Raw genomic sequence first — 16,206 nt, 5'->3', positions numbered from 1 at the left:
CTACGAAGTACACTCCACTGTATACTGAAACACTCATTCTGGTCTCGCGAGACCGTTCTTTTTTGTGATGGGCGTTTTACGCCGATTTCGTTCACCAGCCGTTCTATCTGATGAGTCAACCGTTCACGCATTACGATTCTTTTTAGTTTGAGCGTCCAGCAGTTAACAAGCCTTCTCAACTCTGCCACCTTTCCTTTTCGGGTTCCCCCAACATCCACATTTCAGTTACATAAAGAGATGTGATCCAGACGCTGAACTACGAAACCTCATTCTCAATATTTTGTTGCTACTTCAAATCTTTCGACCGAAAAACTTTCACCACTGTTCGTCTTACATTTCCTGTAGGATGTTCTGTAACCAATTCTTCTTGTAGAACAGTCCTTGGCCTTATTCTCCTTTCCGCCCTACCATCTTGTCAGTAGATAATTCAGTCCTCTTTGTTAGAATATCCAATCCTCTTTTATACATTTATTTTTAATTATTAATAATGCGTTAAGTGCAATGTGCAGTTTGTGCATGTCTAACAACGCTCCGAACATAAATCACTCACACACACATTTACAGGAATCATCAGTGAGTATTATAATTGAAATTTCTTCCATTTGTAAGGGAAAAGAGAGAGAAAATGTAATCACAAACGCCGGAACTTTTGGAGACCAACGAAAGCGCCGATTTTATCTAAGGCAACTAGTCTTCATTACAGTTGGGAGATACAGGAGGAGACTTTACTATGGCGAAATGCTCATTTTCAATTCGATATTTTATCTTTCCTTATGATTCGCCGAAGCTAAAGCGACGGAGTACGTAAATTCCAACAGCTGTGCGGAAGCCGGCGGTTTACGCCTGCCCTGCTTGTGACGAGGTAGGATTATAACGGCGCTGCAGACTGGCGTTAGCTTCACAGTCACAGATAATTATTCTTTAGGTGCGTTTATCACTCGAAGCCGCATAATCCCTTGCATCTGTCCACATTTGTTACCAGTCGGCGCATTTAATCCCAGTGGCCTAGCGTCTGTCTCCCTGATCCCTACCTTCCTTAAGCCGTGAGACCATACGATCCTCTACCGCTGCTGCTCTTTGCTGCTCCTAAGCCGTAGCAGGTGTGCGTCTGTATTTTTCTACAGACGGACACACTGTCCTGCAAGGAGTGCATTATCTTGCTAGAGCAACTATTAGTTTCTGCGAGTATGCGTCAGAAAGTCAGTTGACTCAATCCACACCAGCAGAAAATAAAAACATATGTGGAGAGAACTCAGTCGGCTGAGCCATACTTCATCCATTGCTCTACACCAATCTGAATATTACGCAAAAATGATCAGCGGTAGTTATTTCTTTGACAAAACCACACGTTTCCACTCCTACACCGCTCAGTGAGCAAGAGATTTGGCGAGTGCAGTCGAAGCGCTGTCTTCTTCGCTTTTACGTTCTCGTGTCACGGAAACGAACCATAACTACTGTGGATACAGTACTACTTAGAAAACAACAATAAGTGCCTGGTGAGACGTACCCGTACTTCCCATAAAGCTGCTGCTTCATACGGATGTTACGATGTACCACTACGATAAGGGAGTGGTTGACCCGAATGAAGTATACAATGCCAACAAAAGAATTTGAGGACTGAAGTATCGCTGCGCGATACTTCAGCAAATATCTGTAAGTCATATTTGCACTACCATTAAGTTGGGTTTCACGACTGTGCGAAATATACGAACATGAAAAGCATGAAGCATTTCTAAATAATTTTCAGTGGATCAACCCTGAAACTTAAGTGAAAGTTATCGTTATTGGCCATAAGTAAAAAGAGGAACACAGTTGGTGGGGAGCCTTGTAAAAACAACTCCAGTTTCAAACATTGCCAAGTTAATCACTCAGTCCAACTTCCAGACAGATATGGCATACCCGAGCTGCTTATTCAGCAATGATGACTCTAAGACAGTGCTACATAAATGGGAATCGCTAGCGTTTGGCTACGAAGTTCCCAAGAAGGTACGTTCATCACTGTCACCTTGTAGTGGCATAAAATAAATTTATACTGCTGGTTGTAGAAACAGTTTTCATGAAATAATACCCTGTTTAACAGGTGTATCATGTGTACAAATAGTGCCAAACTAGTCAATAAAATCACAAAACAGCAATAAACCAGCTGACAACACAAAGTTGCTGGTTCGTCTGACAAAGTTGGCCTCCAGAGAGTATTCTGTTAAATTACAGCAAGTGCAACCCACTGTGAATGAAGACAGCGACGGAGCATCAGAGCAGATCAGTCGAATAGCACTGCAGCATAGTAAGGCTTGATTCATTAAATGTTTAGCCAACAGAATATCCATAATTTGATACTCTGCTCTAAGTGATCGTAAGGACATGTATGAATCTGCAACTTCAACAAAATGTTAAATTTGTGATGTAGCCACATTTTGCGAAAAGGATACGAGAGTTATGAATGTTATGAACTACACGGCCGGTAATTTTTGTTAGAAATATTATAAAAGTGACGTAACATGTGAAGTATAATTCTGTGCAACTGTATTGAATGATCGCAAAGGTCAACAACAGATGAAAACGTTTGTCCTGCAACTTAAATTCTCTGCAGATTATCAGTTACTATCAGCAATATCCAAGCGTTGTCCAGGATGCTGAATATATAGTACACTAAGTGATTGGTCCCTCGCCTTCTTGATACTCATGGCGAATGCAAGCCAATGTCAAACTGCAGCTATTGTAAGTCAAAGAACATATTTGAATCACTGACTCCCAATGCAATGCGACGAATGAATGTCTTCAGCTGTATGAAAAAATGACTAGTTGCGCCACCCGTTGTTACGTTTAGCGATAAGTATACTTTTGAGTTTTTGGAGATTTCGTCTTGTATTGTTTCTCTCAGTGGTCACTGCTTCAGATAGGGCTGTGTTTGAGCACTGCTAACTGTTCGGACAGTTTACACAGTTCGGGGTTCTGTTTTATCTTTTAATCGGCCTGGAATCTAGTGACTTTTGTTAGTAATATATTCACGACCTGCCTTAGCGTATGTATGGCATTATGGATGTTAACTGCAACTACTACTGTGATATTAGTAACATTACACCTCTACTAGTAAGCGGAATGCAATGCGATTTTATTCTACTTACAATGTCATATACATTCAGTTCGCACTGTCTTTGCCACCTTGCATTATGACCCTGGTAGGAAATGGACAGCAGTCGACACTGTGCAGAAGTGCTGTGACAGCGACTACCAGGGACTGCAAGGGGCAGGGGGGGGGGGGGGCAGGAGTTGTTGGGTCGGCAGGGGGGGGGGCGGGAGTTGTTGGGTCAGCAGGTGGGGTGGGAGGTGTTTGGTCGGCAGGGGGGGGCGGGAGTTGTTTGGTCGGCAGGGGGGGGGGCGGGAGTTGTTGGGTCGGCAGGGGGGGGGCGGGAGTTGTTGGGTCGGCAGGGGGGGGGGGCGGGAGTTGTTGGGTCGGCAGGGGGGGGCGGGAGTTGTTGGGTCGGCAGGGGGGGGCGGGAGTTGTTGGGTCGGCAGGGGGGGGGCGGGAGTTGTTGGGTCGGCAGGGGGGGGGCGGGAGTTGTTGGGATCGGTAGGGGGGTGGAGGCAGGAAGGAAAGGAGGGTGGGAGAGATTGGGGGGCAGAAGACGATTGTGTATAGGGGGGCAGGGAAAGGATAGGATTGCCAGCAGGACCAGAGATCAATTATATACCAATTGTCAATAGGATTATATAGCAGGAGGACTGTTAGAGAGTACACTGACCTTGGAAGCCGATGGACTGGACGTCGATGGTGAAGTCCCCGAGCCACATACGCCCTCGGCGGTGCCTGAGCCCGCGCAGGAACTCTACGCCGGCCAGCCCTGGCTCGGGCTCCGGGGAGAGCAGCAGCAGGCGGCAGCGCACGCGCACGCCCGACGGCCGCGCTGCCTCCAGCGCCGGCACCGCAGAGCCGTTGTACCGGCCAGACAGCCCGCTGCGCCCGAACAGCTCGTCCAGCTGGACACATATACACAAACACGTCACACCCTCATTACATCGCCATTGCGCCATGGCCGTGTACAAGAACACACAGCTATCACTAGGCGTGTACCGTTCTGTTGTCACTGGTCGAATGTGACCTTTCTCATGTGTGTCCAGTGGGCGAATATCTTAGATCTAAGTAAATGAATTTTACATATAATGATGGTAAGAGCGGCGGCGGCGGCGGCGGCGGCGGCGGCGGCGGCGGTGGTGTCGTTGTTGTTGTTGTACTTATTTTCAGCTCTTCAACTTCTGTTTTGGTGTGGCATGCCGCTAGTTTCTTTCCTGTGCAACCTCAGATTAGCACTTGCACCCAGCGTCAATTTTATATTTCATATATTCCAGTCTGCCTTTCCCTGTAGATTTTACCCTCTTCAGTTCCCGCTAATACCACAGAATTTCTGCCGCAACATCTTGACACGCATTGTATCATCCTGTCCCTTCTTTTTAATGTTTTTCATGCATTCCTCTTCTTGCTCATTCCTTCTGGCACCTCCTCATTCCTTATCTTAATAGTTCAGCTAATTTCAAACATGCTTCTATAGCACCGCATCTGAAACACTGAGGTTCTCTGCTTTTCTGGTTTCCCTGTGATTCACGTGCATACAATGCTGTGTTCCAAATGAACATTTACAAAAATATCTTCCTCAAATTAATTCCTAGGTTTGACACTAGTAGACTTTTAGGTCCAGGAATCGCTGATCGCATTTCTGCTGTTACCCGTCACTACCTCAGCACTAATATCACGGAACTGCTAGCATTCCAGAGGAAATATTCGTTGCAGCATACTAGTGCACGACCGGTTTTCACCTTCGAATTGTCCGTCCATTTACGCAGTAAGAAGATGCGTGATTAGTAGTGAACGAACACTGTGTTGGGAGCAGAGCTAAAATTTGTGAATAAATAAAGTTGTTTTTACAACAGATTTCATGGCTTTTTCTATCTGATGGAAGACTGTGGTAAATTAATAATGGAAACGGCAGGTAATCAGCTAGTAAAAAACATGTTTAAAGTAACATTATTTCCTTTTGTTCACCATTTTCCAAACATGTTTGGCTGCTACTACACCTTCTCAGTGGATCTGTTGCATCAGTGAAAAGCGAACATAGTAGCAGCGCGTGTTCCGTTTGAAGGGATAGTTTAATATCGTAAAACAATCACGAACAGCAACAAAACTGCTGACGTAACATTAAATTGTACCAAGGCGCGTAACAAAGAAGGCAGGAATCTAATCTAGAAACCAAATGTGTTGCTGAATGAAATAAAGATCCATTGAGGATCTAATGCCACGGAAACTTGTGTGGGAAATAGCTAACGAGAATAAACTATTTTGTTCAAGGCAGAATCGTCAACTGTATTTATTGCTTTAGCAGTGTTGTACGAAAATAATGGTACTTTTCAGGAAACGGTCGAATCACCAGCACTGCAGTACACCTCGATTGGTAAAATACTGAGAATACATTACAGCTCAATGCATCGGAAGCATTGTGATATGATTAGATTAGTTTTTCGTTCCATAGATCCGTGCTGAGGTGGTCCTCGTGGATGTGGAACATGCCAATTTTTTTTAAAGCTGAAATAACAATACTAATAGTATGAATATATACAATACATCATTTGTTTCTATTAAAAAATTCGTCAAAGGAGTGGAAGAAGTTGGCCACTAGTATATCGTTCAGGCTCCTTTTAAACTGATCTTTATTTGTAACCAACTTTTTTATGTTTGCTGGCAAATTATTGAAGATGAGTGTTCCTGAGTAGTGGACCCCTTTTTGAACTAAAGTAAGTGCTTTTAAGTCCTTCTGCAGATCATTTTCGTTCCTGGTATTGTATGTATGAACACAGCTGTTTATTGGAAAAAGAGATGTTTTATTTAGGACAAATTTCATTAACAAGTGAATATACTGAGAGGCAGTAGTTAGTATACCCAGTTCTTTGAAGAGATTTCTAGAGGACGTCCGTGAATTTACTTCACAAATAAAACGCATTACACGCTTTTGGACTCTGAAAACTTTTGTTTGACTTGAAGAGTTACCCCAAAATATTATACCATATGACATTATGGAATGAAAGTAGGCAAAGTATGCAAGCTTTTTCATTTTTATGTCGCCTATGTCTGCTAACACTCGAATTGCAAATACAGATTTGTTAAGACGTTTCTGCAGTTCCGTGGTGTGCTCCTCTCAACTGAATTTATTATCAAGTTGTAATCCCAGGAATTTAAGACTGTCAACCTCTTCTATCTGTTCTTCTTCATACTTTATGCATATGCTCGGTGGAAACCTCTTACAGGTTCTGAATTGCATATAGTGAGTCTTTTCGATGTTTAATGTCAGTGAGTTGACTTTAAACCATTTATTAATATCCATGAAAATATCATTAGCAGATCTTTCTAGAACTACACTCGACATATTTATTGCAATACTTGTGTCATCTGCAAACAAGACGAACTCTGCTTCTGGCAGTGTAACTGATGAGAGATCATTAATGTACACAAGAAAAAGCAATGGCCCTAAGATGGATCCTTGTGGGACACCACATGTAATTTCTTCCCATTCTGATGATGACTGATGACTTAGTTCACTAGTCTCTTGCACTGACACCCTTTGTTTCCTGTTACCGAGGTATGACTTGAACCATTTTGCAGCACTACCCGTGACACCATAGAATTCTAATTTATTTAAAAGGATGTTGTGGTTCACACAATCGAATGCCTCTGACAAATCATAGAAAATACCTGCTGCTTGTAACTTGTTATTTAATGACACTGAATCACTTGTGTAATCATGTATCACTATCCGAAATTGCGCACTGCTTGCTGATTTCTATTAGTATGAAATAACAAGTAACCACAGCCACTGGTACTTGCGTAACAAAGTCATTATTTGCTTCTTGTCGCTTCTCCGTCACAAGGTGTATTTTTAATCGGAAGTCTCACAATCTGTGCTACTAAAAAAGTCATGTGAAATCTACCTGCAATTACAACATTGTTTCGACCCTGAGCGGAAACAAGTAAATTCTCAGGTATCGATAAAAACAATATCGAATACACAGAACATCAGTGAGCGACAAACTCACGGAAAACACAGTCCGAATAAGTAAAAGCCCGTTCGCTACCGTGTTCCTTTATGGTGCGACGGGCAGATGAGCGTTGGCGGCCTGTTCTCAAGAAGTGATGGCAGGATTAGGGCGATAAGGGGCCATTAATTCGAGAAGGGGCTGAAAACAGACGCGGCCCGGGAGACGAGGGCAATTAGTATGAAGACAGCAGTTCTGGGGGAAGGAGCAAGCGGAGGAGACGCACGATATCGCAGCCGCAGGGAGGGAGGGGAGCACAAAATGTACGTGGGGGAGGGACGAGGCGGGCATCAAACAAAGTACACAAAAGACGACGCCATGGCGCGCTTCGCAGTTTTAATTAAATTATTATTAAAATCTGATATGGCGCTGCGACGAGTGCGCGCGGCAGCTCAAAGCGGCAAACATCCAAGGGAAATCGATACCTCTTTGACGCCACTGACAGTCGCCTCACAGCGAAGCCCGTCAAAATCACGGCGGCCAAAGGCTACGGCAAAAACAACGGCTGCACAGCGTCTCCTAAGCTGTGTGACGTCTGCTGCTGAAGCCAAACCTCCATCCCCACTAACAGAAAGGCAAACGAGATTCCATTTGTAGACTCTCGTGGAGAGCCGGAATTTCGTCGAAGTTAAGATGAATGTAGAAGAGTGGGCCCCACTGGACGCTGTATCCAGAAAGGAAGCAGACCTTCGCCAGATGCTGCGACAGATTAATCTGTTATTTAACTGTCACTCTGGACGAATGTTCTGATCACTTTGTCTTATTTTCACACTGGGATGTGAAAAAGGTCACAGAGATTGAGTAACTTCTTGATTTTTACTGACATTATCGAAGAGATTATTAGTTTCTTGACATACTCTAGAGACGTACTGCAAATTGGTAAGTCTTTTTAAAGTTCTATTTTTGTGCAGGTCCACACCGCCAGCGAGTATTGAGGACGAAAACGTAGTCCAGGTAGGATGTATAATTGTTTTGTTACCTATGTTATTGGCCAATTTCAACCTGGCAGCTTAAGATAGGTCCTTTAAAGTGACCGAAGGCGGAAATTAGCCAGTCGCGTAGACTATAAAAAAGATAATACAATCTACCTGGACCATGTTTTCATTCTCGAAAATGCAGTACGTCTCCCAGGAGGAGAGTAAAATGTTTCCCAACTTTCCTCCTCCCTCTTCTTCTTCTTCTTCTTCTTCTTCGCCGAAAGAAAGCTTCTAGTTTAGCCTCCTGCAGACGCCAAGGTAATCTGATACGGAGAACTAATTCTGGTGGAATAGGATGAGCGAGGAAACCGGCTGCGGCTGCTCTACCCGACGCATTCACCTCAAGTCACTCAGCGAAGAAACACAAAACCTAAAGGAGGTTGGCGAGGCTGGGATTCCAGTCCCGCTACTCTGCCTTAACCACTACGTCATACCTTTCGGTGATTTGGGGCTGAAGTCCGAACATTATCAGTTAATTGGCTAACTTTTTAACTAGACATGGCCCTTATCCCACGCACTTGCAGTGTATGTCGCTTTCAGAAGTAAGTCGTTGCACATGGGGGGAATTAGTTCCGCAGAACACTTCCTTTTGAAATGCGTTAGATACACGCATTTACGTGATAACACAAAACGGAAGCAAACACTACACGATGCACTGAGGAATCAAGGTACATAGAGTTGAACGTGATCGTCAACAAATTCTCAAAAGCAGAACGTGACATATACAATATAGAAGGCACAGAAGACAGGCCGACAGAGATAGCTCAAGTAGCTCCAGTACTGACGCTGAAACGAGTGACAGTGACAACACTGTCATAACACACACAAAACATACATAACATAAAACATGTAAAACAGTCACAACCAGTCACGTGAACATTAATCAAAGATTGAAATTTGTGTCTTATTATGGATGAATCTAAGTGAAAATAATTAGAACAGTCCGTGGATAGATGTTGTTCTAAAATCCACGTAAACCTGCACCCCACATTGTTAAGTAGTTACATTAATGAACACGTCATTGTAAATGTAATAAAATGAATAATACAGATTTAATGCAAGGCAAGCAAGCAAACTCACAACACACAAAAGAATAAGTCATACATATTCCGCAATTATACAAAATTAATAAGTACACTATTCAAAAAAGTCTAGTTATATTCTACAAAAAATGTTTTTACATGATTAATAACAGGTTAGTCGTGGCTTGTTATTCGTCGTACAGCTATGCAGGAACAGTATGTAACTTACAAGGGAACCTCCCCATCGCACCCCCCTCAGATTTAGTTATAAGTTGGAACAGTGGATAGGCCTTGAAAAACTGAACACAGAGCACTCGAGGAAACAGGAAGAAGTTGTGTGGAACTATGAAAAAAATAAGCAAAATATACAAACTGAGTAGTCCTTGCGCAACATAAGCAACAACAAGGAAAATGGGTATACAGGAGCGCAGTGGTCCCGTGGTTAGCGTGAGCAGCTGCGGAACGAGAGGTCCTTGGTTCAAGTCCTCCCTCAAGCGAAAAATTTACTTTCTTTATTTTCGCAAAGTTATGATCTCTCCGTTCGTTCATTGACGTCTCTGTTCACTGTAATAAGTTTTGTGTCTGTGTTTTGCGACCGCACCGCAAAACCGTGCGATTAGTAGACGATAGGACTTGCCTCTCCAATGGGAACCGAAAACATTTGATCGCAAGGTCACAGGTCAACCGATTCCTCCACAGAAAACACGTCTGATATATTCTATACGATACTGGTGACGGCATGTGCGTCACATGACAGTAATATGTTGTCGACACACTTAACTTGTACACTTGGCGAATGGGTAAAATGATTCTTCTACCTTGCCCGATTTAGGTTTTCTTGTGGATGTGATTATCACTCCCAAAAAAGTGATCGCATCGGGGAGACAGACGGACAGATAATAATTGTCTCAAACCAAAAAATTAAAATTTGCACTCGAGGGAAGACTTGAACCAAGGACCTCTCGCTCTGCAACTGCTCACACTAATCACAGGACCACGGCACTCCTGACTGTGTACGACCCTTGAAGTTGCATATCTTCCAAATGGACTACCCAGTGTGTATATTTTGCTTATTTTTTTCATAGTTCCACATAACTTCTTCCTGCTTTCTCGATTGATCTGTGTTCAGTTTTTCAAGGCCTATCCACTCTTCCAACTTATAGCTAAATCTGAGGGGGGTGCGATGGGGAGGTTCCCTTGTGAGATTACTTTGAGACGGGATACTGCTCCAAAGGCACGCAGAATTTGTTTACTAACTAACGTAGTAGTAGTAGTAGTAGTAGTAGTAATGTAACCTAACGAACAAACACAGCACTCTAACACACAACATCGACATAAATCAGATCCGCGTGGACTGAACAAATCGAATTTTTCCAAAGAGATATTTATGTGGATAATGCTAAAAAGGATATCACCACATGTGGACGCTGGACTTTTAAGTTCAATACCAAGCCTCCTTCCCCAGGTGGGTCCTGTTTGGCCGCACTTGGTAATTAAGTAGCCATAGCTCACGTTCTCCCGAAAGACAGGAATGCCACGCTAATTCGTTGTCTACACGTCGGTGCTTACGCATTCGCATCGGAGTCACGATACGTGACATATGTGCTGTAGCAACGCCCTCAGACGGAAACTTTTCAATAGCCTGTTACGTATGCAGGGTGATTATAATTGAAGTTAAGCTTTCAAACCGCTGTGGAAGTAACTTCACTGGTCAGAATGACGTCAAATTGCAACGGAATATTATCGGAGAAGGGGGAAAACATATGGCAGAAGAAAAATAAGTAGTTACAAAAGGTAGCAATAGATGGCGCTATAAGCATCATAATTGAATGGTGGTGGACTACAAATGACGAATGAATAATACAACATGCCTAAGGTGTGCGTTTGACGTTAAACAATTGTACTACTCAGTGCGCATGGGTGTATAGGTGTGGTAGTTACGTAAGCCCATCCACCAGGGCAAGGTCATATCACATCGGACGTGCAAAATCGGTTTTTATTTGTCCTGAGGCCAAAAACCGCACAAAAAGCATCAAAATCAAATCGGATTATTAATGTCCGTGTGAGTGGCGCAAAACATGTTCAATATGCTGTCAACCGTTTTCTGCAACAAGTTGAAATCGAGAAACAGCACGTTCCACACCTGATCGAAGTGTTTCCGGGGTCACGTTCAGAATGTGTTGCGCAATGCGTGCCTTCAATGCAGCTAAGTTTGCAATCGGAATACTGAACACAACATGTTTCTCATAGCCCCATAGCCAGAACTCACATGGATTAAGATCAGGTGATCGGAACGGCCTGGCTGTAGGGAAATGGCGGCTGATAATTCTAGCATTTCCGAAATGAGCGGTGGTGCGCCATCTTACATAAAAATGATTCCATCCACACATCCACGCTGTTGGAGAGCTGGACTGACGTGGTTGTGCAAAAGACACTCATAGCGATTACCAGTGACGGTATAGGTAACAGGAACGGAAGCAACTGTCTCTTCGAAAAAAATATGGACCTATGATAAATGATGCCGTAAAACCCCCCGGACAGTGACCTTTTCAGGATGAAGTGGTACTGGTTGGTTTGTGTGTGGATTTTCCGTTGCCCATATTCGAGAATTCTGTGTATTTACCTATCCTGTCAGATGGAAGTGGGTTTCGTCTATCCACAAAATCTTCCGCCGCCAATCATTGTCCACTTCCATGCGAGCAAGAAATTTTAAAACAAAGGTCTCTGTTGCTGGCAGGTCAATAGGAAGCAACTCGTGCATCTGAGTAATTTTGAATGGATAACAAAGAAGAGCGTTTCGTAGGATTTTATGCACCGTTCTCACGTGTATGGCCAATGTTCGTGCAAGTCTCTATACACTACACGTTTGCACACCACCACTCGTATCCTCCTGCATTATTGTGATTATTGTGTCCACTGCTTCCATTGACGTCGAATCAATTTGTTTACTCCCTCTACCAGGCTGAACACAAAAAGAACCAGTGTTTTCGAATTTCCAAATCATTTTCTCCAGACCCACGGCAGTCATCGGACCAACGGCTTTTTCAAACCCTTCAGTGTCCGGAACTTCCGCAGAGCGACGTGTGCACAGTCATCATTCTTTTAACACAGCTTTACAAGCAGAGCGTGATTCTGCATCGAGACGATCATGGTGAACTCCGCAGACGCGAAAATAGGAAAAGCAGTGTACCCGGCATGTTTATAACAACTTCAATTGGTCGTGCGCATGACAGGTGTTTTGATTTATGTATTCTGACACATACAGCGCCGTCTATTGATCAATTTTCACACTATTTTTTTCTTCTGCCATACGTTTCCTCCCTTATTCGATAATATTCCGTTGCAGTTTGACGTCATACTGACCAGTGGTGTTATTTCTACAGCGTTTTGAAAGTTTAACTTTAATTATAATCACCCTGTGAAGCATATATACAGTAATACTAGAGATAGAAAAAGATATCGGACAGGGATATATATTATCCCCACTTCGTTTGAATTTGTATGGTGAGAACATGTCGAGAACTGCGGGTCTGACAGATATGGAAACTGGAATTCAAGTGGTGGGGAGGGGGGTATTTAACTAACAGCTTAGATACACGGATGACAGTGTGCACTGAGGGAGATATTAAAAGCAGGAAAAAAAAGTCAAAACTGACCTATGGCGAAATTTGAAGAAAATAAAATTTCTGATAGCAGGAACGAAGACTAATCCGATGATATACCGAAATGTCACCGAGGAAGGTGATAAGCATATGTTTTTAGGATCTACTATAGCAAAAAGCATCTCCTGCACTAAGGAAATAAGAGAAACGATACAGCTTGGTCACGTTAGAGGAAGCGAGGCGTTTGCCTCGAATTTGTGGCGAGGCATACTGACTCTGAGCATTGGGAAGTTGGGTGCGTACAACGACTTTCTAGGGTCAGGCCTTTTCTTATTGTATAGCTTACTCAACTGATTAATTCACCGTATGGTACTCTAGTTGTGCACGAAAATCGATTAGTGGCCGCCGAATTAAGGCCCCTTGTTGCTTTTTCGCCTAGTGTGAATTTTGGCTCAGAGAGACCCACTTCTTGTCTGAAAGCTTAGATCCAAGTTTTGCATATGGGCGTGATTGTTTAAGCTGTGTAGAAGTCTCACTGCCCCGCCAGTCTCGTTCCCGGTAAGTTCGTACATAGCAGAGGAGCCAAGTTGAACTGCACGTTTCTGGACGTTTAGGTTTCGTAGTCCATGCTCGGCAGTACTTCTGGAATTATTTATTTGTTCTGCTAACTAATTTTGTGATACCCACTGTGCGTGCATACTATAACACGTTTACACAGCTCAGCCAGCTCGCTGAGCGGAGTAACTGTGGCAGTGTTGAGCGTGCAGTGGTAGCCTGGACTTAGACGTGCCTTTAGCCTATTCCAGCGTCACAGACTGTGTGGAATGCTGTCGTATGGGACACCTGGACCATACTGCGTTTGCAGCTGTGGTTGTATACGCCACGCGGGGCTTCACCATCTTCGCCGAAGATGTCGCCGCTCGCTAAGTTACGCAACTGTGATCTATTAACTGTTTCATGTATTTCTCATTCTAAGGGCCTAAGCGGTCAATTAGTCTATGCCAGTTTGGTACTTCTTGTTTTAACAGTGTAACATGTTTTTCAACTTTGCCAGGTTTGTTTTCGTTAGTATAGGAGCCTAATCCTGTTGTAAACTGCTCATTCTTTTGGTTTAGTGGTGTATTTAATGTGGTATTTCCCCCTGTCTTTCTTTCAATGTCAAGGGCTTTTGCGGAGCAGTGTATATACAGTCTGTGGTTGAAAAGATAACATTTGACAGAGGTTTCCGGTGTTATGACATCCTCTATAAAGTGTCATCATTTGATAGAAAGTCCTGTTTAATTTTTAAGTGTTGCTGGAACCAAACTATTGTTACCTTTTTGATTTAACTGTTCATGATTTTTTTAACCTGATGTTTAATGTATTGGTTACTGATGTAAGATAATTGTTATTCGAGGCATGCATAGTGTTTGTTTTTAAATGGTAATAAAATTTGTCAAATGGTGAACGAAGTGCACTTAAAACACTGCCCCAGTCCTTTCATGTGGTCGGTTAAGTCGCGGTTAAGTCGCGGTTAAGTCGCGGTTAAGTCGCGGTTAAGTCGCGGTTAAGTCGCGGTTAAGTCGCGGTTAAGTCGCGGTTAAGTCGCGGTTAAGTCGCGGTTAAGTCGCGGTTAAGTCGCGGTTAAGTCGCGGTTAAGTCGCGGTTAAGTCGCGGTTAAGTCGCGGTTAAGTCGCGGTTAAGTCGCGGTTAAGTCGCGGTTAAGTCGCGGTTAAGTCGCGGTTAAGTCGCGGTTAAGTCGCGGTTAAGTCGGTTTTCAGAAAGGATTCTCTCACTATTGGACGAAGTAAAGAAGGCTGGAACTGTGATCTTCCCCATAGTTTTGTTGGGTTGTGGACTATGAAAAATGTGGATCACAGTAAAATTGGTTCTTCTAAAGTCTTAGTTTGGAGAAGGATATAACTCTGAAAAAAATAAACAAAAATATCTTTGGAAATCAAAATACTCCAGATGAAATTAAGGTACTTTCGAGCATATCGTGGCAGCAGAAAACCCATTACAAAAAGCTGTTATTTCGGGAGAACTAAAGGTAAGACACATTGAGCGAAATCAAGGAGAAGGTGGTAATGTGGGGTATCAAAGAAAGGCCAAAATGACCTTGGGAGATCTGATGACCAAAACAACGTCCAGGCGTGCATGGAGGGACATCGCACATCGTGTCGAGAGAGTCCGAGACGACTCGCTGAAAAAACATCTACACAGTGCTCCTGCTGGCGCGTGGACCTCCCACTCACTCACCTGGCGACAGATCTGCATGGAGAGCTGCGAGAAGTCGTCCGAGCCCGGGTCGGCCAGCTCCGGGACGAACTCCTCGTTGGTGATCCTGAACTCGCCCGCTACCACGCTCACGCCCTCACCTGCAAACACACGACGCACCAGGTAACACCTCACACCACTACATACGTATAAAACGGCTCCAGGCTCCAGCGTGATAAAAGAGCTGTTGCTAACAAGAAAAACATCAATCAGGTGAAATAATTCTTTGTGCTTCCGAGCCTTATTATTACTCTGCGCAACACAAATGATCACCCTTTCGAAATCTCGTTGTTGTTTCTCGTTGCGACGTAGAAGATTGAAATTGAGCTCAAAGTTGCCTACATCCTTCTTTTGTAATGGCGCAATAGCGTTGCGCTTTGTGACGTCATCCTAGGGCTCGGCGACGATCCACACAGCGACGTATCGACAAGTGAAAAAAAAAGAAGGAAAAAAAAGGCTGGAGCTCAGAAGTTCATGTGAGCTGTGCGGTGGGTTAATGATGTCAGTGATGTGATATTGGCACCATATTTCATTACAATTCTGCCCAACGCAGCTGAGGACGTGTCACACGATGACAAAGTCGTCGGCTCCTCCACTTACCCACATTTCACCCCCTTCTTTTGACGCCTCACCGATGGAGGTTAAAACTACGACGCTCTCGCGGTTTTCTTATGGGTGGCCAGGGGAAACATTTTGAGACACACCGATTCAACGTATGTGCCAATGACGCACCCCACTCTGACCATGCCACAGGAGCGCGCGAAACAGGAGGGATGGAAAGTCTAAGCACCTTTTGTTGCTTCGGATCGTTGAATCATCCGAGAGGTGTCATCAGCGTCAAAAACTGTCAAGAACGTTGTCGTGTTGCATATCGCACTGCGGTCTGCCGTTTTCGACAGCGAAACGAATGGGTATCAACTCCTTAAGGTAAAGGTGGTGGTTTCCTTGAAGGCATTTGCGCCACACCACAGAGACCTTTTCGTGTCGGTTCTGGGTGACTGTGTGTCTCAAAATGTTTTCATCGGCCACCCGTAAGAAATCCACGTGATTTCAACACTGGCAATCACGGTTCTGACCTAAATCACAGAGGCCTCAAAAGAAGGTGAAAAGTAAATCATCGAGTAGAACAGAAGTAATACCTGGCGTTCCGCAAGGTAGTATCATAGGCCCTCTGCTGTTCCTGATTTACATAAATGATCTAGGTGACAATCTGAGGAGCCCCCTTAGAATGTTTGCAGATGACGCTTTAATTTACCGTCTAGTAAAATC

General features: G+C 43.8%; 1 protein-coding gene across 1 annotated transcript in view; it reads right to left on the bottom strand.

The window, feature by feature from the left end:
- Positions 1-16,206, bottom strand: part of LOC126475337 (uncharacterized) — an 802,694-nt gene that overhangs the window by 56,894 nt on the left and 729,594 nt on the right. Inside the window, exons 6-7 of the mRNA XM_050103141.1 lie at positions 14,920-15,038; positions 3,744-3,978 (exon numbers count right to left, since the gene is read on the bottom strand). Coding sequence (XP_049959098.1) covers positions 3,744-3,978; positions 14,920-15,038 — 354 coding nt within the window. The remainder of the gene's footprint in view (positions 1-3,743; positions 3,979-14,919; positions 15,039-16,206) is intronic.

Source organism: Schistocerca serialis, chromosome 1 (assembly GCF_023864345.2).
Source record: "Schistocerca serialis cubense isolate TAMUIC-IGC-003099 chromosome 1, iqSchSeri2.2, whole genome shotgun sequence".
Lineage (NCBI taxonomy): Eukaryota > Metazoa > Arthropoda > Insecta > Orthoptera > Acrididae > Schistocerca > Schistocerca serialis.
Note: the sequence above shows the minus strand (reverse complement) of the source record. Positions and strands in the feature narration are given on the sequence as shown.